This window comes from Diadema antillarum, unplaced genomic scaffold, assembly GCF_040938485.1.
Source record: "Diadema antillarum isolate AM-2024a unplaced genomic scaffold, OU_Dant_1.0 seq00000964_RagTag, whole genome shotgun sequence".
Taxonomy (NCBI): domain Eukaryota; kingdom Metazoa; phylum Echinodermata; class Echinoidea; order Diadematoida; family Diadematidae; genus Diadema; species Diadema antillarum.
Window position 1 is genome coordinate 114,785 of NW_027271810.1, and position 26,383 is coordinate 141,167.

General features: G+C 40.3%; 1 protein-coding gene across 1 annotated transcript in view; it reads right to left on the reverse strand.

The window, feature by feature from the left end:
* Positions 1–6,171: 6,171 nt before the first annotated feature.
* The window catches only part of LOC139741936 (uncharacterized), a 60,127-nt gene continuing 39,915 nt past the window's right edge, over positions 6,172–26,383 (reverse strand). Inside the window, exons 3-8 of the mRNA XM_071652507.1 lie at positions 17,877–18,098; positions 9,672–10,842; positions 8,909–9,187; positions 7,905–8,150; positions 7,191–7,393; positions 6,172–6,450 (exon numbers count right to left, since the gene is read on the reverse strand). Of these exons, the coding sequence (XP_071508608.1) occupies positions 6,172–6,450; positions 7,191–7,393; positions 7,905–8,150; positions 8,909–9,187; positions 9,672–10,842; positions 17,877–18,098 (2,400 nt within the window). The remainder of the gene's footprint in view (positions 6,451–7,190; positions 7,394–7,904; positions 8,151–8,908; positions 9,188–9,671; positions 10,843–17,876; positions 18,099–26,383) is intronic.

A 26,383-nucleotide genomic window follows, 5' to 3' on the forward strand; every position in this document is an offset into this window, starting at 1 on the left:
TCTCTTTTTAATAATAATAATAATAATTCATTTACAGGAGAGGACATACACTGCGGAGACCATTATGCTAAGGACAGCACGATGGATTATCCATTACAAACCACAATTTTTCTGAGACTCATCATCACACTTATATTCATACCGTGAAAATGTCACGATATATATGTATATATATATATTTTCACATTCATTTGTTTACGCTCTTGAAAGATGGATGAGTAAGACGAAGATAAACATTCGGAAGTTTCAGTGTCAGGAAGTAAAAGGCTGGGAACACTGCCCTCTGGCAGTATAAGTTTAAAATCACATACAACGGATGGTGGTAATTAGCCTTATTAAATCTATTCATTTTTTTTTTTTCGCCTGAACCGTCGCTTGTTTTTCATGATGTCTGAAAGCGCCATTCCATTCCATGTTCATGTGTGGCCTGGTGAATACAGTAAACATCAAAACAGCGTAGCAATTTCATAAATTATTTCGGTCCCGAAATACTTTGTGGATTATCAAAGATTCACTTTTTTGATGAATATGGCAGTATAAGTCACGACCACATGAAATGCAAATGAGATGACGTAATAATATCATGGCCTCAAAAGACTCTCAATGATTTGCACACAAATCTTCACTGAAAAAAATATCAAATCGAGAACATTAAAAGAGATGCTAGTGTCCTCGTTAGGCAATGAAACATTTTGCATAATCGCCTCTTAATTATGACTTTTTGTAGGTGAAGGTTTTTATATACGTTTGTAGTTGCCAAATTAACGACCACAACATGACTTCTATCACATCTTTTGTATAAACCGATCTCTTGCGAAAGCATCTCAAACTTCCTCTTTTTTAGATGGTAGATCCGATATTCATGAAATTTCAAAGAATTTTTTTTTCTTGATATATGTTCTTTATCAAAGCCAACTTTGGTAAAAAGTGAAATTGCACGTAGAAATATACTTAATGATTACTGGACTAGTTCAACTGATGAATTGTTTGTGGCTGAATCTCAAGGAAATCTACATGGTCATGTTCGTTTACTGTCGCATTAAGATTGCATTTGCTTTTTAAAAAATGGACGGGTAACATCGACTATATTCACTTGCAATGTGGAAAGTGTCGATAAGAATTCCCGCATCGATGTAAAAAAAAAAAATAAAAAATGAATGTGCTGTCTAACCAAAATCTTAAAACACAAAGGACAGCTTGAAAAGGACTTTGAATTTTAACTCACATGAACACACAAACACACACATAATTATAGAGAAATGGGTTGTGTGTGTGTTTGTGTGTTTGCGTGTTTGTGTGTGTGTGCATGCATGCATGGTTACGTGAATTTAATCCATCTGTTCACATAACCTCGATAGATGGGTACATCCCGCGGGTAATGATGTGGATGAATACATTAGAATATCAAGATATAACTGGATTTTTAAAAAAAAAGACAAACAGAGCTGCTTTGACAACCACTAAGAGGCAAAGTAAACTTTTCGACCAACCATCACGTTTTCAAGGCCCGTATTTGATTGGATACATTTATCGTTAGAAAAAAAAAAACATTTATATCAATTTAAATGCAGCTATCGTTGCCTTATCCATATCTTCACACGATGAAATGGCACACATCACTCGAATTCCGGTTCATCTTTTGTGATTGCATGTATTACTGTGAACGAGCTCCGAGTATCAATGACATCGCATAAAAAAATGATAAATAAATAGATAAATGAATGAATAAATAAATAAATGAATAAACAAATAAATAAATAAGCAGTATCTGTTTAAACATGTCATGAAAGTTCCCATTCGTTGCGAGATGTCATTTCTTACATACTAAATAATGTAAATAAACCGATGTGCCGTCAGTTTTATGCGGCTTTGATAGTGCAATAATTTCATTTATGTTAATCATGCAAGACCATCGAAGATTCGGATAACACGGATATTGAAGAAAAAAAAAGGAGAGATTACCATACAGCTTGGGAATACATCATTTTACAGTCATTCCATGAGCTTCTCCAAGGGACGGAATTACATAAGGGTCAGGTAGACCGTGTGTCATGATAAAGTATTGAATTATCTGGCCATTGATCCACACAAGCATTCAGATTGTAACGGTTGTATTATATCTCAGTAATTCGTATGTATCGTTATCAAGAGCGATGCAAACACGCCTTATATCCGAGTGGGTTGTGCAAACAAGATCATATTGACGCGCGTGTTGTTAACTTAGACAGAACGACTTCAAGTAACAGAATAGTGATAATATTATTTACTATGCAAACCCACCAGTAATTCGGTAATGTGACCAATTGCAGGATTTTGACTGGAGGCCAGGCTTCAAGTACACCAAAGAAAAGATAATGTATGCACTGACATATAATAGCGACGCACCTGCCTCATAGCATAACTCATTGAAAGTACTTTTATTCTTCTTTGGAAGCCCCCCCCCCCCCCCCCCCCCCCCCGTTATGGCCGCCAGAAGTTACAGTGCTCCGAAGTCGGATTCATCTTTTTCTGATTGAAATAATCAGCAATCAGACATCCTCAGTCGAACCTTTGGTAAATAGATTACCTGACTTTAAAATCAAAAGATCAAATATGCATACATGAATTATAGTTTTATAACATTTCTGGAGTAAGTACCAAATCGAATACAGGCCATTTTCCTTTTTTTTTTTCTTATTCATTTCATCCTACATTAGGTCATACATGCTCGCATTCCTTTTTTTTTTTGGGGGGGGGGGGTTGTTGTTGCATGTGAATAATTTACCAACTGCATAATAAATACTGTGAAATGAGAAAAGCACACACCTCTTAGCAAAATCGAGGGATAAAATAATTCTTCTTTTTTTATGACATCAAAAGAACAGACTTGGATTAGGCAATAACATAATCTTATAGTAGATACTGTACATCGCTTAAATGTATTTTACAAAAATATGTGCTTGTGAATACATTCAAGAGAAAACCCTGTATTTTACATTTTGTGCAAACACGACAAAATAAGATATGAGGCTAATTTCGCTCTTGGCCACATCTTCCTCATAAATCCCCATGTGACAGAAGCGGTGTTGCCTCGCAAAGCTTTCTTGTATGACATTGTGCAAATATAACGTCTTGGCATTTTAAGGGTTAATACAAGATAAGAAAATATATTCTCCGACAAAATGCGCGGTTACACATGCATTTTATGGGTGGCGTGATATTCTTTGCTTCACACAACCCCTTCATGAGAAGTTGCTTAAAATGAATTAAAGAGTTAACAGTTTATCGGAAGGAGACATCAGATCAATGCATTGTGATCGAGCTTTCCTTTCGATGATCAAGTGATGTATAATGATTTACAGTATATCTAGATTCAATGTGGAAATAAATGATAAAAGAATACCAGAAAATGGAAAGAAAAAAACTGTTGAAACAGACCTGAACTCAACAGAGGAGATGTGCCCTCGAGATTTTGAAATAAAAAAAGAAAGAAGAAAAATGCAACACTTTTTGAAAAAGTAAATTCGGTAAAAAAGTATATAGACAAGTAGATATTGAGGGCTGCCATTAAAACGTGGTAACTGTTTTGGTTGTCCTTTTCCACTTAGATTTCAGCTTACATTAAATAAAAAAAAAATGAAACTGTAGGGTAATAAAAAGTACCACGTGTGTGAGATAAAAACCTTTGAACACAAATGCCTTTCAAAATCGTTATTACTCTGCTTAAAAAGTATCATTCCAGAGATAGAGAGTGTGCAGCAAAGCTCTTTAAATTCACCCCCAGGAACCTAAGACGGGGTTTTAGATAAAAACCAAACCCATAATTAATTGATAAGATGAAACTGACTTAGTACTGATTTGTTTAATACACTACATAACCCACAGTGAATGAAAACACCGTTTACCATGATGTCGTTTGAAAACTTCAGTTGTGCAACACTGCCGTCGAATTCACGTTAATATAGCAGAATACATTTCTTTACCATGCAACTACGATCTGTCTTACATTCTCTTCAGTGAATATTATCAGAGGAGGGAGTGCAAGACAGATACACGATGGCATCTTGCTGCGATTACAATTTCATGTTCTCCGTCAAATACTATATTCTTCACGCGGGAAAAACTACCACGCGAAGAACTGTTATAATGCTACCACTTTGTATACGTCAAAATAGTCATGTATTAGATTTGCAGGCAGGCTTGATCATTCACGAGAATAAACCAGCACCCACCCTTGTCTTCTAATGTTAGTAAATACATTTCGTTTCGAATACTAAGAACTTCATGTTAGATTAGCACACTAACGCAAAGATGCTGAGCTATGGCCGTTTCAACTCCAAAATATTACTCTTGTAAAAACGCGTCAAATGATAAATACAAAATAAATATATTTGTCATGTATAATTAGTTTCTCTTTCAGTGATACACCCAACAACAATGTCGTTGATGATTATGTCTATCATGTCAAAAAGCCTTCAGTATACGCTCTACTCACCGTCTGGTAAACGTGCATGTCATTCTCGGATTTGAACTTCTTGCTAAAACTTAAATAAAGTATGATTATGTCCAAAGCCTAACACCATCCTATTACACATCCGTAAATACTCTGAGAACAATGCCCATTTATAGAAATCTATCGGTGTTTTTGCTCCTAATTAAAAATCATGAGTATGACACTCCCATATTGTGCAGGGAAAATAAAGTACTATCCAGTATCTCAGAACTTCGTATAGCCTTTATTCAGACGAAGAAGAGATAATAATTATTATGCAAAAGGTTCGCTGGTTTATAGAAGTCATGACAGCAAAGGACGGACTTTAAAAAAAAAAGGCTAACCATTGCGAAGACAAACTATTGGCGGACCTCATGAAATCATGCCTGCCTGTGATTATGCACAACACCTCTTATTTTTTTTTTAATTCATGTGCATAATATCTTGCTGGCTTGCAATTCCCAACTTTTGTGAAAAGTTTATCAGCAGGATATGAATCTAGAAAATATCTCCTTCAAAATAATCCCCTGAGGAAACTCCGTTTGTATTATTGTTGATTGGCATTTTTATTTTTGTTGGTGAGTATAATAGATTACAGCGGCGACTAGAAAGAAAGGCGAAGAGTCACTAGTTGTGATTACGAGCAATACAGTCATTCACTTCGGTGGGTTTTTCGCGAGTTATAGGACAAAAAGTTTAGACTGAAGAATAAAATGTATGGGGCACTTTCTTCCCGTAATACAAAGGAAGCCCAAGATAACGCACATGTTAACATAATAAATAGAACGTAATAAATTACACGAACATATTCCTGAGAAATATACACATCGCCTCATAGAATTTACAGACTTAAAACAGAATATTTAGATTCAGCATTGATAAAAAAGCAAAATCTGCTGAAGACGAGCATGTCCGGTATTCGTGCGCGTAAATGCGCACCAACGGGCTATGGTCGTATGTACCGTTATCAAGAGCGATGCAACACGCCTTATATCCGAGTGGGTTGTGCAAACAAGATCATTTTGACGCGCGTGTTGTTAACATAAACAAAACGACTTAAAGTAACAGAATAGTGATATTTACTAGGCAGACCAAAAGTTGATTAAACGTGAATTTAACTAACGTGGGGGTGACGTGTAGATCCACAACGTTGATGGTGCTGTGCATAGGAACCAGAACACATCGTGTCATCCGGATGCAAAGTGTCTACGGAAGGAGGTACTTTCACTGTCTGTCGATTATACAAGACCTCATTGGGCGATGCGGCAACTTTGCTGGGTTTGAGTTTTGTTTTTGACAGGTCAGAAGACTCCACAATGAAAACACAGTGCGTATGGTTTCCAGACAGGTGAGCAAGCTCTCACAAACACAAAAAATTACGCTTTAGTTTGGTTAACAAGTGAAACAGCACTGTCCATTAATTTAGTGACGTCACAGCTTTCATTCTCACGGCAGTCAAACCACAATAGAAACACGGTACATTACGTAGATCATTCCACGATTGCGAGCGAAACTTTTTGGAGATTTATAATCTTTGAAGTACATCATAGAACATTCTGGCACATGATAATCAAAAGGACCCGGAATTCATACACACGTTCACGCACACCCACACGCGCACACACATCCATGGACGAACAAACACACACACACGCACGCACGCACGCACGCACATTCATCGGGCAGGATCCGTTTGCACCTTATTCTACGTTGCAAACATCTTTCCACCTTGTGTTCCATTGCGCGCTTTGTCCCACTTTATTCAAAACTGTCGAGAGGTTAGGGTTGTAGCTCGTGTTTTCCCAGTAGAGGGCGCCCTTGAAAAAGAAAAGTTTCTTCTGCTTAATGGAATAGTACGCCGAATCGATGTTATCTGGTAGTGCTGGAATAAACCAATTGTGACCCGGGTAGGCTTCGCTGATTGGCTTTGGATAACCGTCCACGCAACATCCGTCGGCTTGCATGTCGTATGCGTAGACCTAGTAAGAGAGTCATAATCGAAACACGGAGTTGCCGATTTGAGTTACAGTTCCATAGTTTGTCAAAATAATCTAGTCATTTGATTTTTTTTGTTAGAATTTTATCTATACTTTTGCGTTTGTTGTCTTCTTCATCTCTATCATCATTATCATAACGAAGATCAGTCACCAATCTTTCATAATTCTTTATTCTAAAAATCTCGCACGCGAAATAACAAGTACATGTTTTGATAATGATAATAATAATAATAGTAATAATGATAATAACGACAATAAAGATAATGCTCACAATAATGATAATGATGCTCATATAATAATCAAAGTAATGGTAATCAAGATCATCATCATCATCATAAAAACGTGATAAAAGAGTCTTGTATCCACTGCAAGTACTATTCTCCCTAAATTAGGCCTGCAGCTATGATTTCCCCGGCATTACCAGTTACCAAAAGAGGGATGAAACATCTCATCCAAGGATGCACTTGCAAGAAGACGTGAGTCTATACCTACACCTGGAGTACCTAGGATCTCGTCTTCAAACCTCCAAGATAAGTCCTTATTATCTTTCCCATACGTTGTTCCCTCTCAGCTCCGCCATCCTTTTTTCTATTTGCTCGTTTTGGTGTTGGTGTCCTATACCCCTCTCTTTCCATCTGATTTTTGCTTCCTTTTTTCCTCCTTCTTTCCTTGCTACTTAGGCTTGATTTTGTTTTTATTTATTTGTTTTGTATTGAACCTACCTGGCTTCCCTTGAAGAAGTATATGTTATCATCTCGCATGTCGTGGTAGGCAGCGTCGATGTTGTCTGGTATGCGCGTGCTCCCGCCGCTCTTGGCGGGCCAGCCCTCGGAGATGAGACGTCCCTCGGCTGACCAGGTGACGCCATCAACCGTGCTGGTGTACACTTGGGTGTTTGCGTGGTCGTATCTCCAGTAACGATTGCCTGAGGCGGAACATGATATGTCAATAGAGGGCCAATTAGTTCGTGAGTCGAGAGGGGAGGAGGGATCTTCACAAAGATTGACAGGTGGGCATAGACATTAACCCACTAGTGTCCGACGACTCCAGATGCAGTTGACGACATGTGGTAAGATGTTGCCAATGATAACGGAAGATTTAAACCTCAGTGGCATTCATAGAAATGAGAAGCTTGATCTCGAACATTTGACTGACAGCGTGACCTTAATAGTCTCCTCACTCCTGGGCGAGAGGGTCATCCGTGTTTTTCCTTTCTGAATTTCGTCGTAAACCACATCATTGTAAAACATGTTGGTGTGTGATAACAAATGAAAAGGAAAAAGAACATGCTGAGACCATTGCCTATTTTAATAGATGAGTCAAAGGAAAAAGATTGTCTGAACAATGTTCGCGCAGCAACATTCTTTTGAGGTGAAAATGCAAAATGGACCTTGTAAACTGTCTAGAAACTCTTTCAACTACTTCCGACAGCTCACCTTTAAAAAAGTACATGCGATCATTCGTGGCACGGTCGATGATTTGGACCACGGCATCGATGTCGTCTTTGACGCCGGAGAACCTCTGGGAGATGGCCTTCGGGTCTTTATGTTTTGTTTCGTTCTTGGAGTTTAGGTAGAGCCAGCTCCACTTGTTCCGGAAGAAATACGTCGAGTACACCCGCCTGTTGTTGGCGGCCGGTCTCACCCAGTCGAACGCCGCGTCGAAAGAATCGTTGCATTTGCCTACAACGGGTAACGTAAAACACCCATTACCTTCGGTACTTAAAAAACCCCACACCATTGCCATAGTTCAGCCTCCATCCAATTATCAGGTCTTCAACTCTAGCTAATAATATCATTTTTATCAAACATGTAAATGAATTGAAGTTGTGTTTACGAGGCGCAAGCCGTACGCACTATAAACTTGTATATTGCTCACTAGCATTTTGTCCGACGTGTTCGCCGGTGGGGACCAACTTTCTTGTAGCGTTCTGCGTACGTTATATAATGACGTGTGTCAATAAAACAAAACAGATATACAGACAATAATACGATATATCAAACTAAATGAATTAGATCCAAACACTCTGAGCGTGCCGTTGTCTGACGAAAAGCGGGTGATGACAAACGGCTATACTGGATTTTCCTTGTCCCACTAAAGACAACACTTTATGAGCCCGAAGATAGTCAGAACTCCATTTGTGTTCTACATGATTAAAACATCAAAGATTATCATTTATATTTAATGTCACATCAATACAACAATAATTTCATAAATTCACGCAAAATCACGTTTTAACTGCGAAATTCTCTCAACATAACAGTATCACCAGCTCTTTACTTTTCATGCATACTTTGAGGCAATATGATACATAATTGTTATAGTCTACATGCATGCTGGTTGAATAGCCCCAATCAAAATGGACGCAGAAGGGAAATAGGCCTATCACAAATTAATGCCCTCGTATCGAGACCAGTCAATATTGCTGAAAGTACCTTACCATAGATAGCCTGGACTGCTGTCTTCGTCCCCGAGTCAATCCTCACGTCCCAATTGTAGCCGCTGTAGATGGGATACATGATCGAGCCGTTGTTCGTGCTGTGGCTGAGGCCGAGAAAGTGACCGATCTCGTGCACGGCAACAGTGAGGAGATTGTAGTCCTGGTCCGAGCTGTCGGTCCACTGCTGTTCGTCGTTGAAGAAGAGTCGCCCGGTCGGGATGTCCGAGCGAGCAAGCTGGCCGCTTGACCAAGAGAAACCGGCCACCCCTTGGACGTTGCCTGACAGAACGAGAGAAAAGAAGGCGGTGGACTCTTACAGAGAACGCTGACATTCATCTGCAAGGTTAGTCTTATTTTTCTACGACTTGCATGGGTATTAAAACTCTGTATGTGTGTGTCTGATTGCTGAGCATAGTTGTGCAGATTTGGATATTCTGAAATTCTTGATTCTTCAACAAAACTGAAGATGAGAACGGTACCATTTCGCTGAAAGCACATATCAAATTTGGGGTTGCCGAAGGTCGAGCTCTGTTCTGTTTCCTTATAGAATTTGTTTATGATATATTTTGTGATTGCATAAAAATGTATCACCATATTGACTTGACCGATTAAAATCTAACGCATTCTGAATTGCTATGAATATATATACTTTATTTTAAAAATGAAACTTTATATACGTGTACCAGAATGATCAAGCATGCACGAACATTCTAAATGACAAACTTCTCTTCTAAAGTCTTTCACGTCTTTAGATAATACTCACTGTTTTGGAGAAACGCGATGGAGATGTCCACGTTGAGAACGTCTCCAGTCGTCTGCTCGGCAAACGTAAGAGGTGTTACCTCCGCCCATCTCCTAAATGCCGTGTAGAAGATGTTTGACGAGTCCGAAATATATTGCGATTTGTAGGCATCGAGCACACGCCACGTGATGGGAAGGTTATTGGCGGACAAACGCATGCCGACACCCGAAGGCTCCCTCACGTTTCCACCCGGGCTGGCGTAGGTATTCCGACGCTCACGGTGAAGAGGTCTTTCCGCCATTGCGCGCCGAACGGTTTCCCGTAGGTCTCGTCTTCGGCGAGACTTCACTTTGTCCGACTGAGGCCCCTGTTCTGCAGGCTCCGTCTCCGTAGGTGCTGCGACAGTAGTTAAATCACCATCCTCCTCAACGAGAGTCGAGAGAGTATCTGTGACGGTGTATAATAGGATGGTGGTGTCTTCCACCTCTTCAACGGGAGAAGGGGATGTTGTCAACTCCTCGTTGTCTACTTCTTGCTCAGTTTGCGAGGGATCTTCGTCCATCAGTGAGCTTATCTCCTGGATCGAGAATTGATCCCACATGCTGTCTGCTGAGTTGCCATCCTTCGCCGTAGGGTCGGGCAGCGCGGGTGGCACAGGGGTGCGAGATTCCTTCCCCTCACCCTTTGACGTCTCGACTCCTAGGACCTTAGAAACTACTGATTTTCCGAGCTCTTTTGAATTATCAGCAGGGACTGTCGACGTTGATATCTCAGTGGCGATATCCGTTACCATCTCAGGAGTGACGGCATCTGAGGACCTTCCTTTACCCTGCAACGATTGTTCACCAGCTCCTGTTGATTGTCCTTTTGATTCTGTTGACTGGTCTTTCCCATCAGGGTTGCTCTTGTTCGCCGTGACCTGGGCAGGCGAGTAGTCTGGAACCCCGCACCTCGGCTTTGACATTATCGCTTTGGTGGCCTCATCTATCACGCCGGTGACGGGCAGGTGGTACCGTCTCTGAAAGACCTCGATTCCTGACTGCAGGTTCTCTACCGCTGTAAGGGGAACTTCCGGTTCCGTCGCTTGCGTGGCTGAGGGTGCCAGAGGCCGAGCGCGGGAACCCGTCTTCTTGAGCTCATTTTTGTCTGTTGTAGATATCCTCTCAATGTACCCGTATTCAGATAGGAATTTCTATGGAGGAAAAAAAGGAAAGGAGTAAAGATTTGATAAAGATCAAATAGCAGATATAAATATATATTTTCATTTTGTTACGTGTTAAAAGGTTCACGCCTGACTACATATAAATCATTATTACAAAGGACATTCCAATCTGACCAGGGTTCGTGTGCCCGTTCTCATAAATAATACACAATTTGAATTGCTCTTTTGTGTACACTAAAAAAAAATGCTGTTTGTTTCGGTTTATTTTACCATGGAGCTATTCAGTTCATGATTTTACTCAGATATCCCTGTTGTCACAGATCAACGCATGTAATATAAACAATCTACGATTGCGCCGCTTTACACACCCTGATGTGATGGTCTTAAGTTGGAGATTAATCCACTTGGCGCCGATTGCAATTGATTTTATCGACCCGCCATTTCTTTTAGTCCGTCCTCCAATAACCAAAGCATATAGCACCGCTTGACAGTCGCTTTAAGCTTGCCCATTTTCTTTTAAAATGTACTGTCATGCGATGGCCTTCAAGAACTGAGCGCTCAACCAAAGGTAAGAGTGTGCACACTGTAGACTGAGAGGGTCTTGAATAATGAGAGAATGCAGGTAACTGTCACTTCTCCCGAGCTAGGATATCAGAGTTCACCTTTCTCTCTTTCCTTCACTCTTTTTCTGCTGGGTTTTAAAACCTGCGGTCTGACATTTGTGGCTGCATGTGTACACGCCACAGTTGGCCCACTAATACCGGTTCACGGGCCATCGAATGCAAATAAGCGGTGGGTTATCTCTCTAAAACCGCAAGAATGCGCTCCTGTATTTTGTCTTCTTCCATGCTCCACTTTTGCAGTCTCTGTCCACACACACACGCACACACAACAGGAGAAATGTGAAAGTTAAATGTAAATGTCTTCAACGTGTCCTGATGCCACTCAGGGAAAAGTTCGGTTGAGTACAGAGGGAGGGTGTGAAAGTTCGGATGAGTGCAACATGGTAACGTGTTGTTCTGTTTTTCTGCTATCAATTTATAATGATGATTACAAACTTGTCCATCTGACGAATCTCTTTTCAAGTGACGTAAAGAATCTAATGCTATGAATCAAAATGACAGAAAATCGACTGATGAGTGTTCAAAAATGCTAAGTTGTACCTTCGTCCATGGGAATCCCTCACAAATTGGCACATTCCATACCAGTATCACAGTTATTTGGTTTAAACTTTTCGCGGTCTGTAACTTCACTTCTTTCAATCAGCAGTACATGTGGTCAGAATTGCAAGGAAAAGCTAATTACATAGATGTTGGTAGGTATAATGAACAACATATTGCCAGTATTATGATCATGATATTAGGCCTACGTCAATGACCGTTAGCGTTGTCTTTTTATCAAATTTTGTTAAAACCCTCCATGATGTCATCTTTAAAACTTTTTTTTTTTTAATCAAAAGAGAAAATTTTCCGTATTACATGGGAATTTCTGGTTGCCTACGGTGTGAATTTGTAATCGATGATAACAAAGGTATATTTACAACGTGAGGGTCAGCCTCTTCTCAGAAAAAGGATTTTTGATTATTGATTGCGAGGATTGATTGTTTGAAGGAAATGAACGAAAACCTAAGATTTTGCATCAACAGTTCTACACACATATACGCGGTTCGAGTAGAGAGCTTATCATGAAAAAAAGAGAAAAATATGTGTGAGAATCATGAACCCTCCCCCCCCCCAAAAAAAAGAAATACCAGAGAAAGCGTTTTTTTTTCCAAAACTAAGCCTTTAGGATTACCTACAGCCATAGAATGATCTTTAAGACCCCCACGGTAATTTTTTTTTGTTTTCTTTGAAAAAAAAATCCAGACTCATAAAACTTTAGCTCGAACGTTGTTGAAAAACACTTGAGCATGGAACAAAGCACTTTAAAAAGATTTTTTTTTAATTTTTCGTTAAAACAAAAGAAATAAAAAGAGAAAAAATGAAATGAAACCCGTAAGTGGCACCAGAAATATTAGTTGCCCCCCCCCCCCTTTACAGAATTACTGGATCCGCCCCTGCAGAGAAAATGTTCGTTCAAGAAAACCATCCTGTAGATGCACAGTATATGTATTCATTCTATAATGATCATGAGCAGAAACAGGATAGGTGCGATGCGCAAAACAAAAACAAACCTACAAATTTAAAACTAGAAACAGATTGTTTAAAGCACTCTTCTCTTTTAATGTCCTTTTCTAGTGTTGCCAACAGAATTGAATATCAAAGGGATAGCTGTTTTCTACAAACTTGTATTCAAAACAAGAGACCTTCAAAAGATTCAGCGGGAATCAAAATGGCGCCTTATACGCAATCAGTAGCTGTCATGTATGTGGATATCTTCATTAGATAGCTACATTAAAGATAAAAACGTGTTGTTGTTTTTTCTGCTTCAGTTTGGTACATCCATCTCTGCGGATATGAAGCAACAACATATTCTCAATGGACGTCTTTTCACTGAACTTCATAGAAAGTACCCAGCCTTTGTGAAAGTGTGGTCATCATGATATGACTTTGTGCGATCTCTCACAATCTGCGATTGCGCTTGGCTCTTGCGTCGCTGCGTTCGTGCAATTATAGTGCTCTCTCCTTGATGTACATTGTCTCATAAGTAGGTCGGCATTCCTTTGTAGCTAAACATAATGAGGAGAGCACGAAAGCGCGGGCCAACTGAAAATAGGCCGTCCAGTTCTTTAAATAAGGTCGAGTGGTTTGTTGTCTTATCTCATTCGCGATTTCTCTCTTGTTTTGGCTGTCAAACTATACAAGAAACCGTTTGTACACAGGTGGCATTGGATGCCACCAGCTCGAACCTGACTGGGCCAGTCTTTCATGCCGTCACCAATGTGCTGGCGCTATCATGGTGTAATGTACATGCACTGTACACGCCCCAGGCGTGGGTTGGGACGCATATACAGTAAAGAGCTTGCTTTATGGAAACAGGATTGCAACCTTTTTTTCCTCGCCAAGGAGTTTGACGGGCGCCCTGCTTTGGAGAGTGGGCGAAAGGAGAGAGAGGCAGAGCCTCGAATTACTGTATAAACCAGCAGTCACAGGGAACATTTGTAGGACTTCCAGATGAAAAGTCATTCGTGGGGAGTAAACACGCCTTTTTATACGCGCTCCGCTGGATGCGTGATTTGGCTAGGAGTCCCGTTTGTTCCCCCTCCTCGCATTGTTGGCGTGGCCACGAGCGGAGTGGACGGGAGGCTTTCGGGGGGTTTGCTGGGCTTCTGCTTTCCTCGCCCTTTGTGTAGCCCCTGCTCCTGCTCTAATGGTCAGGCCACAGTGAGGTAGCGTGAAAGCAGACAGATAATAGATTGCTCAAATTGCCATGATTAATATCACGGAAAATATTCCTTTTGAATCATATACCGAAAGAGAGCAGAGAGAGAGAGAGAGAGAGAGAAAGATGAATCGACGTGGGGGGAGTGCAGGTAATTGCCCTGTAGCCAACTTTCCATCGAGGGGTTTCGGACAATTACATGAATGTACCCAGAACCGGTGAGAAGGTCCGAATGCTGAACACGTAGACTCAAACTTATTCACTCCTTGTAATCTTGGTCTATCACTTCTTGAAGTAATCCCATTTCTCCACTCTTATTCAAGAGTTATCGTACCAGTGGAGAGGGGAATAGAGATAAACAGTGAAGCTCATCATCTTAGCTGATGATGTTGGGCAGGATCGTTATATCGTTGAGTATTCTGTCAATGAGTGCTAACTGATACGAGTCGTATAAAAATAACAACAACAACAAACCAACAAACAAAACAAAACAAAGGAGAAAACAAAAACAAACTCGGAGCTACGATAGATTGGAGTTCGAGAGATAATTATCAATGATAACTCTTGAAACCAAGAGTGTACGACCTCTGTACATAGCTCCGTGCACTAGTGACATCGTCATGTCTAACCATGCGTCAATTACTTGGACTCTGTCCACCGGCTAAACTGCATGCATGGCATTGATAACATGCTGAGCTGAGGGACGCCATTTAATTGTTAAGTGTCACGTCAAACCCATGCATGTGCTCTCACATCTCCGCCTGATTTCTTCAGGATGTCACCATGCATGATTGTGTACTACAGGACCACGCAGAGACAGCGCGTCACTCTCATGCACCAAGCAACATACTTTTTATGCACTTCTCTGCACACAGCGTTTTCTATAATTATAAAAACCTCAATTTTCCAAATTTATCGAACTGGAAAGTCGATGGGGAATCACTATCAATAATGTTTGACGTTACTTTTCTGTCAATCATAGCGATTAAGCATAAGGTTAAGCCTTTGCATTGAATAAGCCTTTCCTTCATCCACCCTGTCCCAGCCATTGTACCAAAATTGGGAATTTCTCATGTAACAGATCGATTTCGTAATGAGTTCAAATTTATGGCTGTTTCATTCCCGGGAACACAGAGAAGAGCTATTCCACTAGCCTGTTCTACTTAAATGACATTCAATTGCAGGACTCCAGTTTGCCTATATTACATGTTGTTATGTCGGACAAGCCTCGGACAAGCTTTCAAAGGTTTGTCAAGAACAACCTTTGTATAAAAGATAAGCATACAATTTGAATATTTTACGAAAACCGCCTATTATACCCTTTGCATTGTGACCTTTGTTGAAACGCAGATTGAACGATGGTAACGAAATATAATCGTTGGAAATGCAAAACAGGTTTTTTTAAAACAATATTGACCATGGAGGCAATCAGAAGGCGTCCTAAACTTCTTAAGTGTTTCCGTTCAAGAACATTTGGATTAGTCGTGACAAAAGTCCGAAGACAGTTCCAAATTTGGTAGTTTTGATCCTGACGTAATTGATCGGAAGCAAAACTGCGGTAGCTTTTTGTTTAATTTTTATTTTAATTTTTTTTAAATAGATATACTTCCAGAAAATGTCAACTCGGCCTTAAGAAATACCTTTCAACTATTTGTTGAAATATCCTATCAGGTCTTTAAAAAAAAACAACTCTTTTTGGTCGTCATCTCTCTTTTCTTGCACACGTCTGTAGTTAGCAAGCACGCACGCAAGACGTTCTGCGACCCTAAGTTGTTTTTTTTTTCTTCTAGTTTTGAGTTGTTCGTAGATTCATAGGGTTTGTTTGTCGTTCTAGGAAGAAAACGTACAGGTGTCTGCTCCAATAATCGCTTGATGATTTCCCCACAGTTTCCTTGTCAATGACACACGGCAGGCGTATAGTCCTACATGTATACATACCAGAAATGTGAATACCACTCCCCCCCCCCCCCTCCATTCACTGCTGTGCGAGACGGCAGTGTGAATTGTGTGTGTGCATGTGTTTGTGTGTGTGTGTGTGTGTGTGTAAACGAAAGTGGCGCACGCACTCTTGAGTAGGTCCCGATAGACCGCTCGTTGAACTTGGAGCAATTCCCACTTGACGGGCTAACTTCCCACACCTTTCTCTGCTCCTCTGTTAAACTGTTCCTGCAGTTAATTGTAGTCCACTAAACATGGCAGACTTTACTTGACGGGTGCACAAAGCACTCGCTTAATCAGTTTGCTCCAAAGCTCTGGAAGAGCCCGCAGGCGGCAAACAACTACTGGGCAGAACATCTATGAACAATGTGCATGAGAGGTCTGTTGCTACTTTGGCAGATAGCCTACATCATTCGATTTCTGGTACACGATGGGGTACCCAAGTTCTTAATACTGGATGGATCATTTGGCGATGTAGTTGTGTATCAGTTAGATTGCCTTGTTTGTTAGAGAAAAAAAAAACACGCAGTTGTAGCAAGACAGTGAAAATCATTTGCTGTTCGTAATGTTTAGGTGTGTGTATCATGTGTTCAAATGCGTCTTTTTATCTTTATTTTGCTTGCCTTTTCATTTTATTTCGTCCAATATCAACAGCTTAGTTGCGGCTATTATAATATGCGAACGTAATCTTGTATGGACATATCTGCAAAGTTCGTAAGTGGTGTCAATGATAATGATAAAACCTTATAGATAATCTCGGCATGCTTGCGGTTAAGACAAGAAATTTTATACATTTATAGTCGATGTGAGCATAAAACATTTAGACACATCTTCAACGCATTGTACTGCAGTTCTAATTATTGTTACTAGCTGCAGCAAATTTCCTCAAGCAACACACACTTTCTGCAAGTGTTCCATCTGCCATCAAAGTCAGTACACAGCAGTGTATTCAAGGGTTGTACTGCTCTTTTTAACTTTTCATGGGTTTTCTTTTCAGACCTGTATACATGTACCTCAGCAAGCAGACAAGATGCTACTAATGTATGCATGAAAGTGAATAGTTCAACATTATCTTCATGAACATTCGTGCTATTGTTTAGTAACATACAAATGATTACAGAAGCGTGATGTCTGTCACAATACATGAAAGCGTTACAACAGTCTGTGATATCTGTATATTTTTAGACAGATTATCACCTGAACATTCTCTCGTATAGAATCCCCAGTGGCACACGTGCAGAGTTTGGATGTACATGTTGGATTACGAATTGCCATAGTTTTAAGCGCCTATATATTACATACAGTATGTAGCCACAGAGCTGATGAGCTGATGATTAAAATCTTACGAATTCACCATACATTTATGATATTATTCGTTCAGGGTATTAGTGTTGGCGTGTATTTCTTTTAACATTTTGCACAATTTGGCCACCTTTTTATAAATTTCAACAAAAATGATAGACCACCACCAGAATGCTTCAATCATAGATTGAATGTAAACATGGATTTGTGATAATTGATTCTATACGGGAATTATGTTTTGTTGTTGACTGGTTGGTTGGTTGGTTGGTTGGTTGGTTGGTTTGTACTTTTTTTCTTTTTTTCTTTTTGTTGATTAGTTGGTTGGTAAATTGATGGTATTGTTTGTTCGTTGGTTGGTTGGTTAGAAAATTGTTGGTTTTGTTTTGATGTTTGGTTTGTTGTAATTTCTTTTTAGTAAATAGTGATGTACGAAAGATAATTGCAAGGCTTAACGCCGTTTCTGGGGGAAAAAAGTAAGATATATTGAGAATCGCCAAGCTTACCAGTGCCTGTTGCTCGGATAAATTTCCAACCGTTGATGACGAGGACGACGGCGATGACGATGATGTCGATGATGACGCCGACTTCGAATGCTCTTGTTGCAATGATCCCGTGGTCCTACTGCCAATAACACCCGTGTGCGCGACGTGGGCGACGCCGAGAAGCAGACACGAGATCGTGAAATAGCTGACGGATCGCATGTCGACGATGTCGAGGAGGCTGTTCTGATTAAGGTTTCAATGCAATCAGGATCACTCCGGTGCAAAGGTGGACACATGTATAGTAATCCTATTTATGGTTTCCACTTTTATGTTTCACCTCTTGTAAGGGCGATGTCAAAACTGAGAATGAGCTTTGACGAATGTGATATCCCTCATGAATAATCCGAATCGTACTGTTCCAGAAACTACCGCCATACCAGTTGGTCGCGAAACAAGTCCTGTGCCTTCAGACGATAGCCAGACTGCAGACTGTCTGACAGCACTCTCCGATGGTCACCTAGAGACTTGTGTCTCCCTCAGGATTCTCCTAGAACCTTTTTGGGTCGTCAGATCCTGACTCAGCGGGAATCAGTTCCGGTTCGACCTTGCTGGGAAATGATAATCTGCGGAGAGAGTACACAAATGCCTCCTTTAGTGGTTGTCTCACCCAAACTAATGCATATAGCTCCAAAAATAGAGGGCATCTAAGCCCCAAACATTAATAAACATTGCCGTATCCACGTCGAGGGAAAAAAAAGTACTTTCGACCAATAACGAACTGGGGCCTTCTCTTCCCCCGCAAGCTGGCTCGTGTGTTTCTCTCGCGTGCTCTTTGGTGTACTGACACTGCTAGTATGAGGCAATACCATCACTGACTGTGACTGCGAGTTTTTTTTCTTTTCTTTTCTTCTCTAAACCTACGTGCTCAAACCTAACAACGAGCACAATACCTTTGTTGTCTGAAAGCTGGCTAGAATTGAGGTAGAGCATTATGCGCAGGTGTCGGAGCTGGCTTTTGAAAAGAACGAGGAAAAAAAAAATCGAAAGGGAAATAATGTGCCTCGAGATATTCAGGAGACGAATTCTGCCGCCTGGACATGACTGGGTACAAACTTTATCGCAAGCCTCTTTCTCGAGTGCCAGGACAACTTTGAGAGATTCTATACACGTTGCTTGCTATGAATGATGAAACCTCATGCAAATTCTGGTTGTCATTCATATCACCATACAATGGAAAAAGTAACATAGTAAAATTTCGTCATCTCTGCTTGCTTTTAATGCGTGTGCTGGAGGGGTTTACTGGATGGATGAAATCACTTTGCAGGGACACAGAAGTGAAAGTTTACTCGCAGTTCGCGCGTCGTTGGCGTTGACACATCGGAAAGAAAAGTGCGATTCAGTATGAAGGAATGCATTTCTTTTCTTCTTCTTCTTTTTTTCGCGAGAAAGGGTTGAGAGCGAAGTTTGAGTTTGCGCGACGGTAGTCAAAGAGACAGAAGAAAAAATCACTTGAATGAACAGCGCTCTGTGCAATCAAGTCTGTCGTGGGTAGGATTCCTTTTCAGTAGCAACACACTGCAAAGCCTTCCTTTTTATCAGTCCTACCGTCCTATCAAGTGCCCTAACCCTCAATGAGAATCGGAATAGTTGTCAAGACATATATCGATGTATAAAGGAAAGAAAAAACGACAAATCCCAAAGTTTTAGCAGCCGGTTTAACCTGACGAAAATGTAGTCGGACAATCAGAAAAGATAACAGGGAAGAAGAACAGAAATTAAGGAGGAGGCGGGCAAAAAGGATAGAAAAAAGAAACAGAAGGCAAGTAAACGAGGGCTAGTAAGAGGTTTATTAATGCGGTGACTTAAAAATAAAGAGCTCTTTCCGACAACAATGGGAAAGTGCAGTGCCAGCCACTGCTACGTAAACTCTGACACTTGCAAGACGACAGTTAGCCACTAAGTGAACGATGCGAGCGATGGATGCTTTAGTGTGAAGTATGATAGGTCAAAAAGCAAATCACTTTACTTTGGGGACTAATTCGGGGCACTGGGGGCTTTGCCTCAAACATTCGAAGGCAAACAAGGGCTTGTGTAGCTGTCTGCGAGTGTACGTCGAAAATGTTGTTTGCACACCATCGAAGTTTTGTAAAGAACGATATTGAGGACGGGATACTGAGAGATAGAGTGAGAGTGAGAGAGGAAGGGGGTGAGAGAACATAGGGAAAAAAGACTGTTATAAGAAGAAAGAGTTGGGGCAACACATTCGCTGTAACCATTCTAAACATTGCATCAAAACAAACCCATCCTCTCTTACTAGTATATATGATAACATTGGTTTTCAGCAACAGCAATAATTGACACACTTCACTTTTCCGACTCTGGCATATAGGCCTACGTAACTATGTGCAATTCATTCTACATTTTCATATGAAGCTAGCAATTGGCATCGAGATGCTGTGCTTCGAAATGAAAACCAATTGTTTCATTGGAAAGGAAGAATTAATAGTAATGTAAAGGGAAATGATGAAGAAAATACAGATACAATATAGAAAGACGGAAAGGACAAATCACACTGACTGCAAGGTGAACTTGCCTCACACAAATTTCAGGTGAAAGAATTGTAATATTCTTGATTACTGTTGGTGGCGTCATAACAAAGATAAAAGACTGCAGACTGTAACGCTATTTTGCTCTGTAATTGCATGACCTAGTTACTTTGTTTCTTTAGATACTCAGAAAAGAAAGGTCGTTACAATATTACACTGAGAGTTGAGATATGTTTTTGTTCGTTTGCTTGCTTGCTTGCGCTTATTTACATCGATGCAGGGCAATTTGTCAATAGGTGGCGGTATATTTTTGTTGTGATGATAAATTCTGGCTCTCAGTCTTGCGTATAAGGCGATTTATCCGTCTCTGATGAGTTAAAAGCTATTTATAATGCCAGACGACACAAGTAAAGAGTTGTTGGGAAAGTGAACTAAAATTTAACTAAAATGCGAGTGTTATGCGTATTTTGCGGCAATTATGAGATGAAGTGTTGTTCAATGAAAGTTCTCGGTAAATGAAGATAAAGATAAAGAACTTTACTCCTTGAGTTTCTTTTGTATATTCATATATATATATATATATATTATATATATATATATATATATATATATATTATGTGTGTGTGTGTGTGTGTTTGTTTGTAAGTTTTCCCAGATATACTTTATATCAATCTTCCGTCTAACCCTCGCTGAGCGACCCAATGCGATGTAAACACACACATTAAAAAATTATTTGAAATGATATACAATAACATTATTGTAAATCATTTCATTTAAATAGCATAGGATGGTATTATTCATAACAGAAAAAAGGGTATTTCGAGAAACTGTGATGTTCAGAAACAACTGTATGTTCATCTCTTTCTTCGTTGCTCTACTCCTATTTTTTTCTGCTTGTTCTTCCACTTCCTTTTCATGCTCTACGTTTGTGTCTCTGTCTCTGTCACTTAGAACGCGAGAGGCTTATACGTTTTTATTGCCCTCACCGGCCTATTAACTTTTCTAACTTTACATACACTTGCGGTTTTCCGAGCCGTGAAATTGAGCGCTTTGGCTGGAAAAGAATTCGAGTCGGAAAGAGCTCGAAGTGATTATCAGAGCTTTCCGATTGAACAATAACCGCTATCAACTGGAGATTATTATATTCCGATAAATCCCATAATTAAACGGGACCTGCGAGGTCCCCCGTGGATTATGCGCGCGCTCTATCCGCTTTGGAGGCATCATTCGTCATGATTACCCAACAAATCGATATCCAGATGCGGACGAGGAGGCCGGACAACAAGTGATGTTGTCGAGGCGCGGTTTCCTCTTTTCTTTCGATTGTTTGAGCCGAACGCTCCAGTGGCTACAAACTTTCAATGTCCACTCGCCTTCTTCACATCGGCAGCTCCGCCATCTTGCCCGGCTCTTGCCTCCGTCGGACCTGCTCCCTCTGTTGCTGTGCCCCCCCCCCCCCCAAAAAAAAAAAAAAAAAAAAAAATCGGTGGCATCCCGATCGATCGGGCTGTCAAAAGCTAGGAAATCGGCCGGTAAAGGGCCTCCTCGACAGGATCAGGGAGGATTAAGACCCCTCTCGAGTCGGCCTAACATAATATCGGTCCCGCGACAAGGACCTCTTCACGCCCGATTCGTGTGCTTTAATATCAAAGAAATCCACCACATCGAGTTGCTCTGGGACCGGATGTCTCATTCTACCCTCCCCCCCCCCGCCCATTCATTTTTCCCCTCTCTATTTTGGAACATTCATGAAATAGCTCGGATTTCATATTGAAGAGATAAAAACCAACACAATACAAACAAACAATACAAACATGTAAGAACGAGGGGAGGGAAACAAATATTTTCAAAACTCTATCAAAAGTTTCCCTGCTATACTAACCAAGTGCGTGATAGAAATTTAACCCACTTTGATAATCCGAGCTCTAAACCCAATATGATACAACTTTCATCGAAAACTGCACCACCATAGCCTCACTATTTTTTCCCCACTCCCTGGGGTGAAAAATCATTCGCTCAGAGCTTGCTTTGTGACTGCTTCAAAATAGTTCTAAAATGTGATTTAGGGATAGAAACAACCAATGTGAAAATGTTAATCAGTTTCATCAATGTTAAGTATTGGTAGATATACAAAATGTGAATAATAGTTCTAAAATAAACCGTCACCAGTTATGGGTTTATTGAAAAAATAGTGATATCTCCTGATATTTTAGGCTTTGTTGCGAAATCTTTATGTGGTTTTGTGATAGAGCTGACCTACACATATACATAACTCTTACACTTTTTTTTAATCGCTACTCCCGATGGCAATCAATACCTTTAAAGGGGAGGGGTGCAGATATCTTTTCTTTTGTTCATTTGCGGCAAGATATGCTGGTGGGGAATCAGTTATAAAGCAAGCTCTGAGCACTGTTGATGATCCCTTTAACCCAAACACTGCTCATAATGGCCTCGCACGTCTCCGTTCGTAAAGATTCAAATTGACTGATGTGAATGACTTTTGATTACACCCAGTTTCCCTATCCGCTTTCAGAGACATTGCATTGCATGTCATGCACCCCTGTATATCCTGGCCCACTTATTTCACCCTTTGAATAGAGTCAGACCACACAGTGAACATGTCTACTGGTCTCATGTCTCTAATTCTAGTCCTTTGTTGGGCTGAATAGCGTCTGATTAGGTTCGAACGTAACGTCCATACGCACTTCTACATACGACGATCAACATGCACATTGAACGCAGTGCGCGCGCTCCAAATGATTTAACACATCCAATTATTGTTTGTATTCTTGCACATGTAATGTAAACATGATATATAAATGGAAGTATGTAAGAAAATCCTGCGCAGAGAAGCTGTTCTTGGTCATGACATTGCTGTAGAAAGCTTCCTTTTCTGACTCTCAGCAGTGTAGGGTGTAGGTATATCGAGTGATGGCGTTAACAACCTGGCAAATGCTTTTCTTTTAAGTCGCTAGATTGCCTTTAGCTATGATCTAATCTTTTTCAAACATGAAGCAGGATCCCTGCGGAGCTAAGGAAAGAATATACAACTATAAAGTCATATAATTGCACATTTTGGAAGAAAGCGAGAGAAGAGGAGAATAATGGTGGGGGATGTAGAGGGGGATTGAGGTACAGGGAAGGAAAAAAGGCGGGAAGGGGATACTGACAGAGACCAAAACTTCAAAAAGTCCGACGCGTCACCGGGCAGCGAGAACAATTTTGTTTCCAGGGTTCAATCGACATGACAAGGAACTAATGTACCCTGTAGTAAGGACCAAAGTGTGCTTTGAAATGAGATACAACAGAGGTCTAAAGAAGGGGGAAAAGAAAACGAGGGAGAAGAATGGGAGAGAGAGAGAATCGAACACTCTGAATGGCCGAATTTCCTGTAGTTTCTTCTTTCCCACACTTTCTTTCTTTTGGTCACGTCAAACGATCATTTTAATGACAGAAACTCATTGAAGTTCTCAGAGTCAGGGCGTAAAGAGGGGAGAGCCGTGGTGAAGATAATTTAGGGTGTATGGTTGCGGTTATGGGCACATGATTGATATCGATGCATTGGGTTTTGTACTTCACATCTAATCAAGATGTGAGTTTACGTCGACTGAGTGGTATCAGCCAAGTTTCGATTAACTCGTTCAGTCTCATGGATAACATGTTAATATACAATATCAATAGTCTTTAAAATGCGTGGTCCTAAGAGGAATGAATACGTTAGATACAAAGGATATCATGCTATTTTTACATTATACTTCAAGATTCGAGACAGATCAATAAGTATCTCATCTGACACAAAAAGTCAATCGAGTGTTTTATTCAAGTGTTACATTTTTTCTTTGTCTTCTTTTCTTCGACAATGATGATTTTTGTCTGCCCTCTTAGCAAGTGCGATGAAATCGAAGTATAATGAATTCAACCTAATGTTTTGTAAAGGGCCATTACGATCCCTAACTTACTAAAAAAAAATACCGCATGGTCTAAAACGGCTGTCTACGAATGGCAGCGTCTCAGACAAGTCAGTGGGGGGGGGGGGGGGGGGCTTGTCTATATAGGGGCTAATTGTATCATTCGTTGGTTTTCGTCAACTTATGATAGTCATTTATTTTCTCTTTTCGCATTGATTTCCTCCAAGATGGCAAAGACTGTCCCCTTGCGTCATTCGACCGACACATACGCACACACACACACACACACACACACACACACACACACACACACACACATCTATCTCTCTGTCTGTCTGTCTATCTATCCACTTGTATCTCACCCCTCTTTCTTGATTACAAGCTTTAAATTCCTCCACCTAATTTCGGATGCCACCGATATCAATGTGTATGTCTATCTCTCTGTGTATTTATTCATTTATTTACGTATTTACATATTTACCTATTTACCCAAGTACCTATATATTCTCTCCCCTGATTACTAGTTTCATATTCCGACAACGAATTGTGGATGTCCCTTATATATCAATTAGTCTCTTTTTCTGTCTCTGTATATATTCATCTATCTACCCATCTACATATTTACCTGTCTCTTTCTCTTCTGTGATTGCAGATTTCACATTCCAACACCAAGATTGTGTATGTCACCTATATCAATATGTCTCTCTCTCTCTTTTTGTATTTATATGTATTCATCTATCACCTACCTATATATTTACCTATGTACTTCCCTCCTTCGATTACAGGTTCCACATTTCGACGCCAAATTGTGGATGTCACCTATATCAATATTTCTGTTTTTCTCCGTCTCTCTGTACCTATTTATCTATCTACAGTACCTATATACCTCTTTTTTTGTCTCCCCTGATTACAGGTTTCACATGCCGACACCGAATTGTGGATGTCCCCTATATTTCAATTTGTATTTTTTCTGTCTCTATATGACGTCATTGTATGCATTTATTTACGTATCTATATATTTATCTTTCTCTCCTTTGATTACAGATTTCACATTCCGACGCCACATTGTATATGCCACCTACATCAATATTTCTCTCTTTTTGTCTCTATATTTATTAATCTATCTACCTATCTATATATTTACCTCTCTTTCTCTCACTTAATTGATTGTACACACGTTTTACATTCCGACGCCAAATTGTGGATATATCAATATGTCTCTCTTTTTGTCTCTATTTATATATATTCGTCTATCTACTTATCTATATATTTACCTCTCTTTCTCTCCCTTGATTGAAGGTTTAACATTCCGACGCCAAATTGTGGATGTCACCTATATCAATGTGTCTGTCTTTTCCTGTCTCTGTATCTGTCTATCTACCTAGGCCTACCTATCTATATACACTCGTATATTTACCTGTCTCATTCTCTCTCTTGATTTTACAGGTTTTACATACCGACACCAAATTGTTGATGTCGCCTAACCGGGATTAGTTTGCGTTGGTTGAAGAGACCTGCTTGGGGGCTTCTCTCGCGCGCCGAATGGGCTTCGCTATACGTCCCCCGCGTGGCGATGTCGCACCAAATAGACAAAATTCTCGTATTACCGCGACTTCTCAAATTTGTGACAAATAAATAAGGGTGTGGTGACAAGAGCGGATGTATTTACCCTTCACCGACAAATAATCTTGCTTCAAAAGTAAATTGCTCCCATTTGGGTCCGCAAAAGGCTTGATCTTGTATTTGCAGTATTTTTTACAGCCTCTCGCAGTGTAAATCAGAGACTGTGTCGCTGAAATTATGGCTGCATTAGGCAGAGAACATCCTCGTACATGGCGACAGTGCTAACCAACTTTGCTTACGTTTTCAACACGCCGATATAAGCAACACGTAAATACAGATACGATGAAATGCATCATACGAGTACGATGTTGTCACTTCTGTGGAATGAACACGGTCATCTATTTCAGGCTATATTTTTGTTCAATTAAGTTCAGTGTAGTTTACTTTGTAGCAGCTAGCCCAGTTACAAAGGGTAGACTCGCTTGACCTTTCATTAAAGTTCTTGGAACTA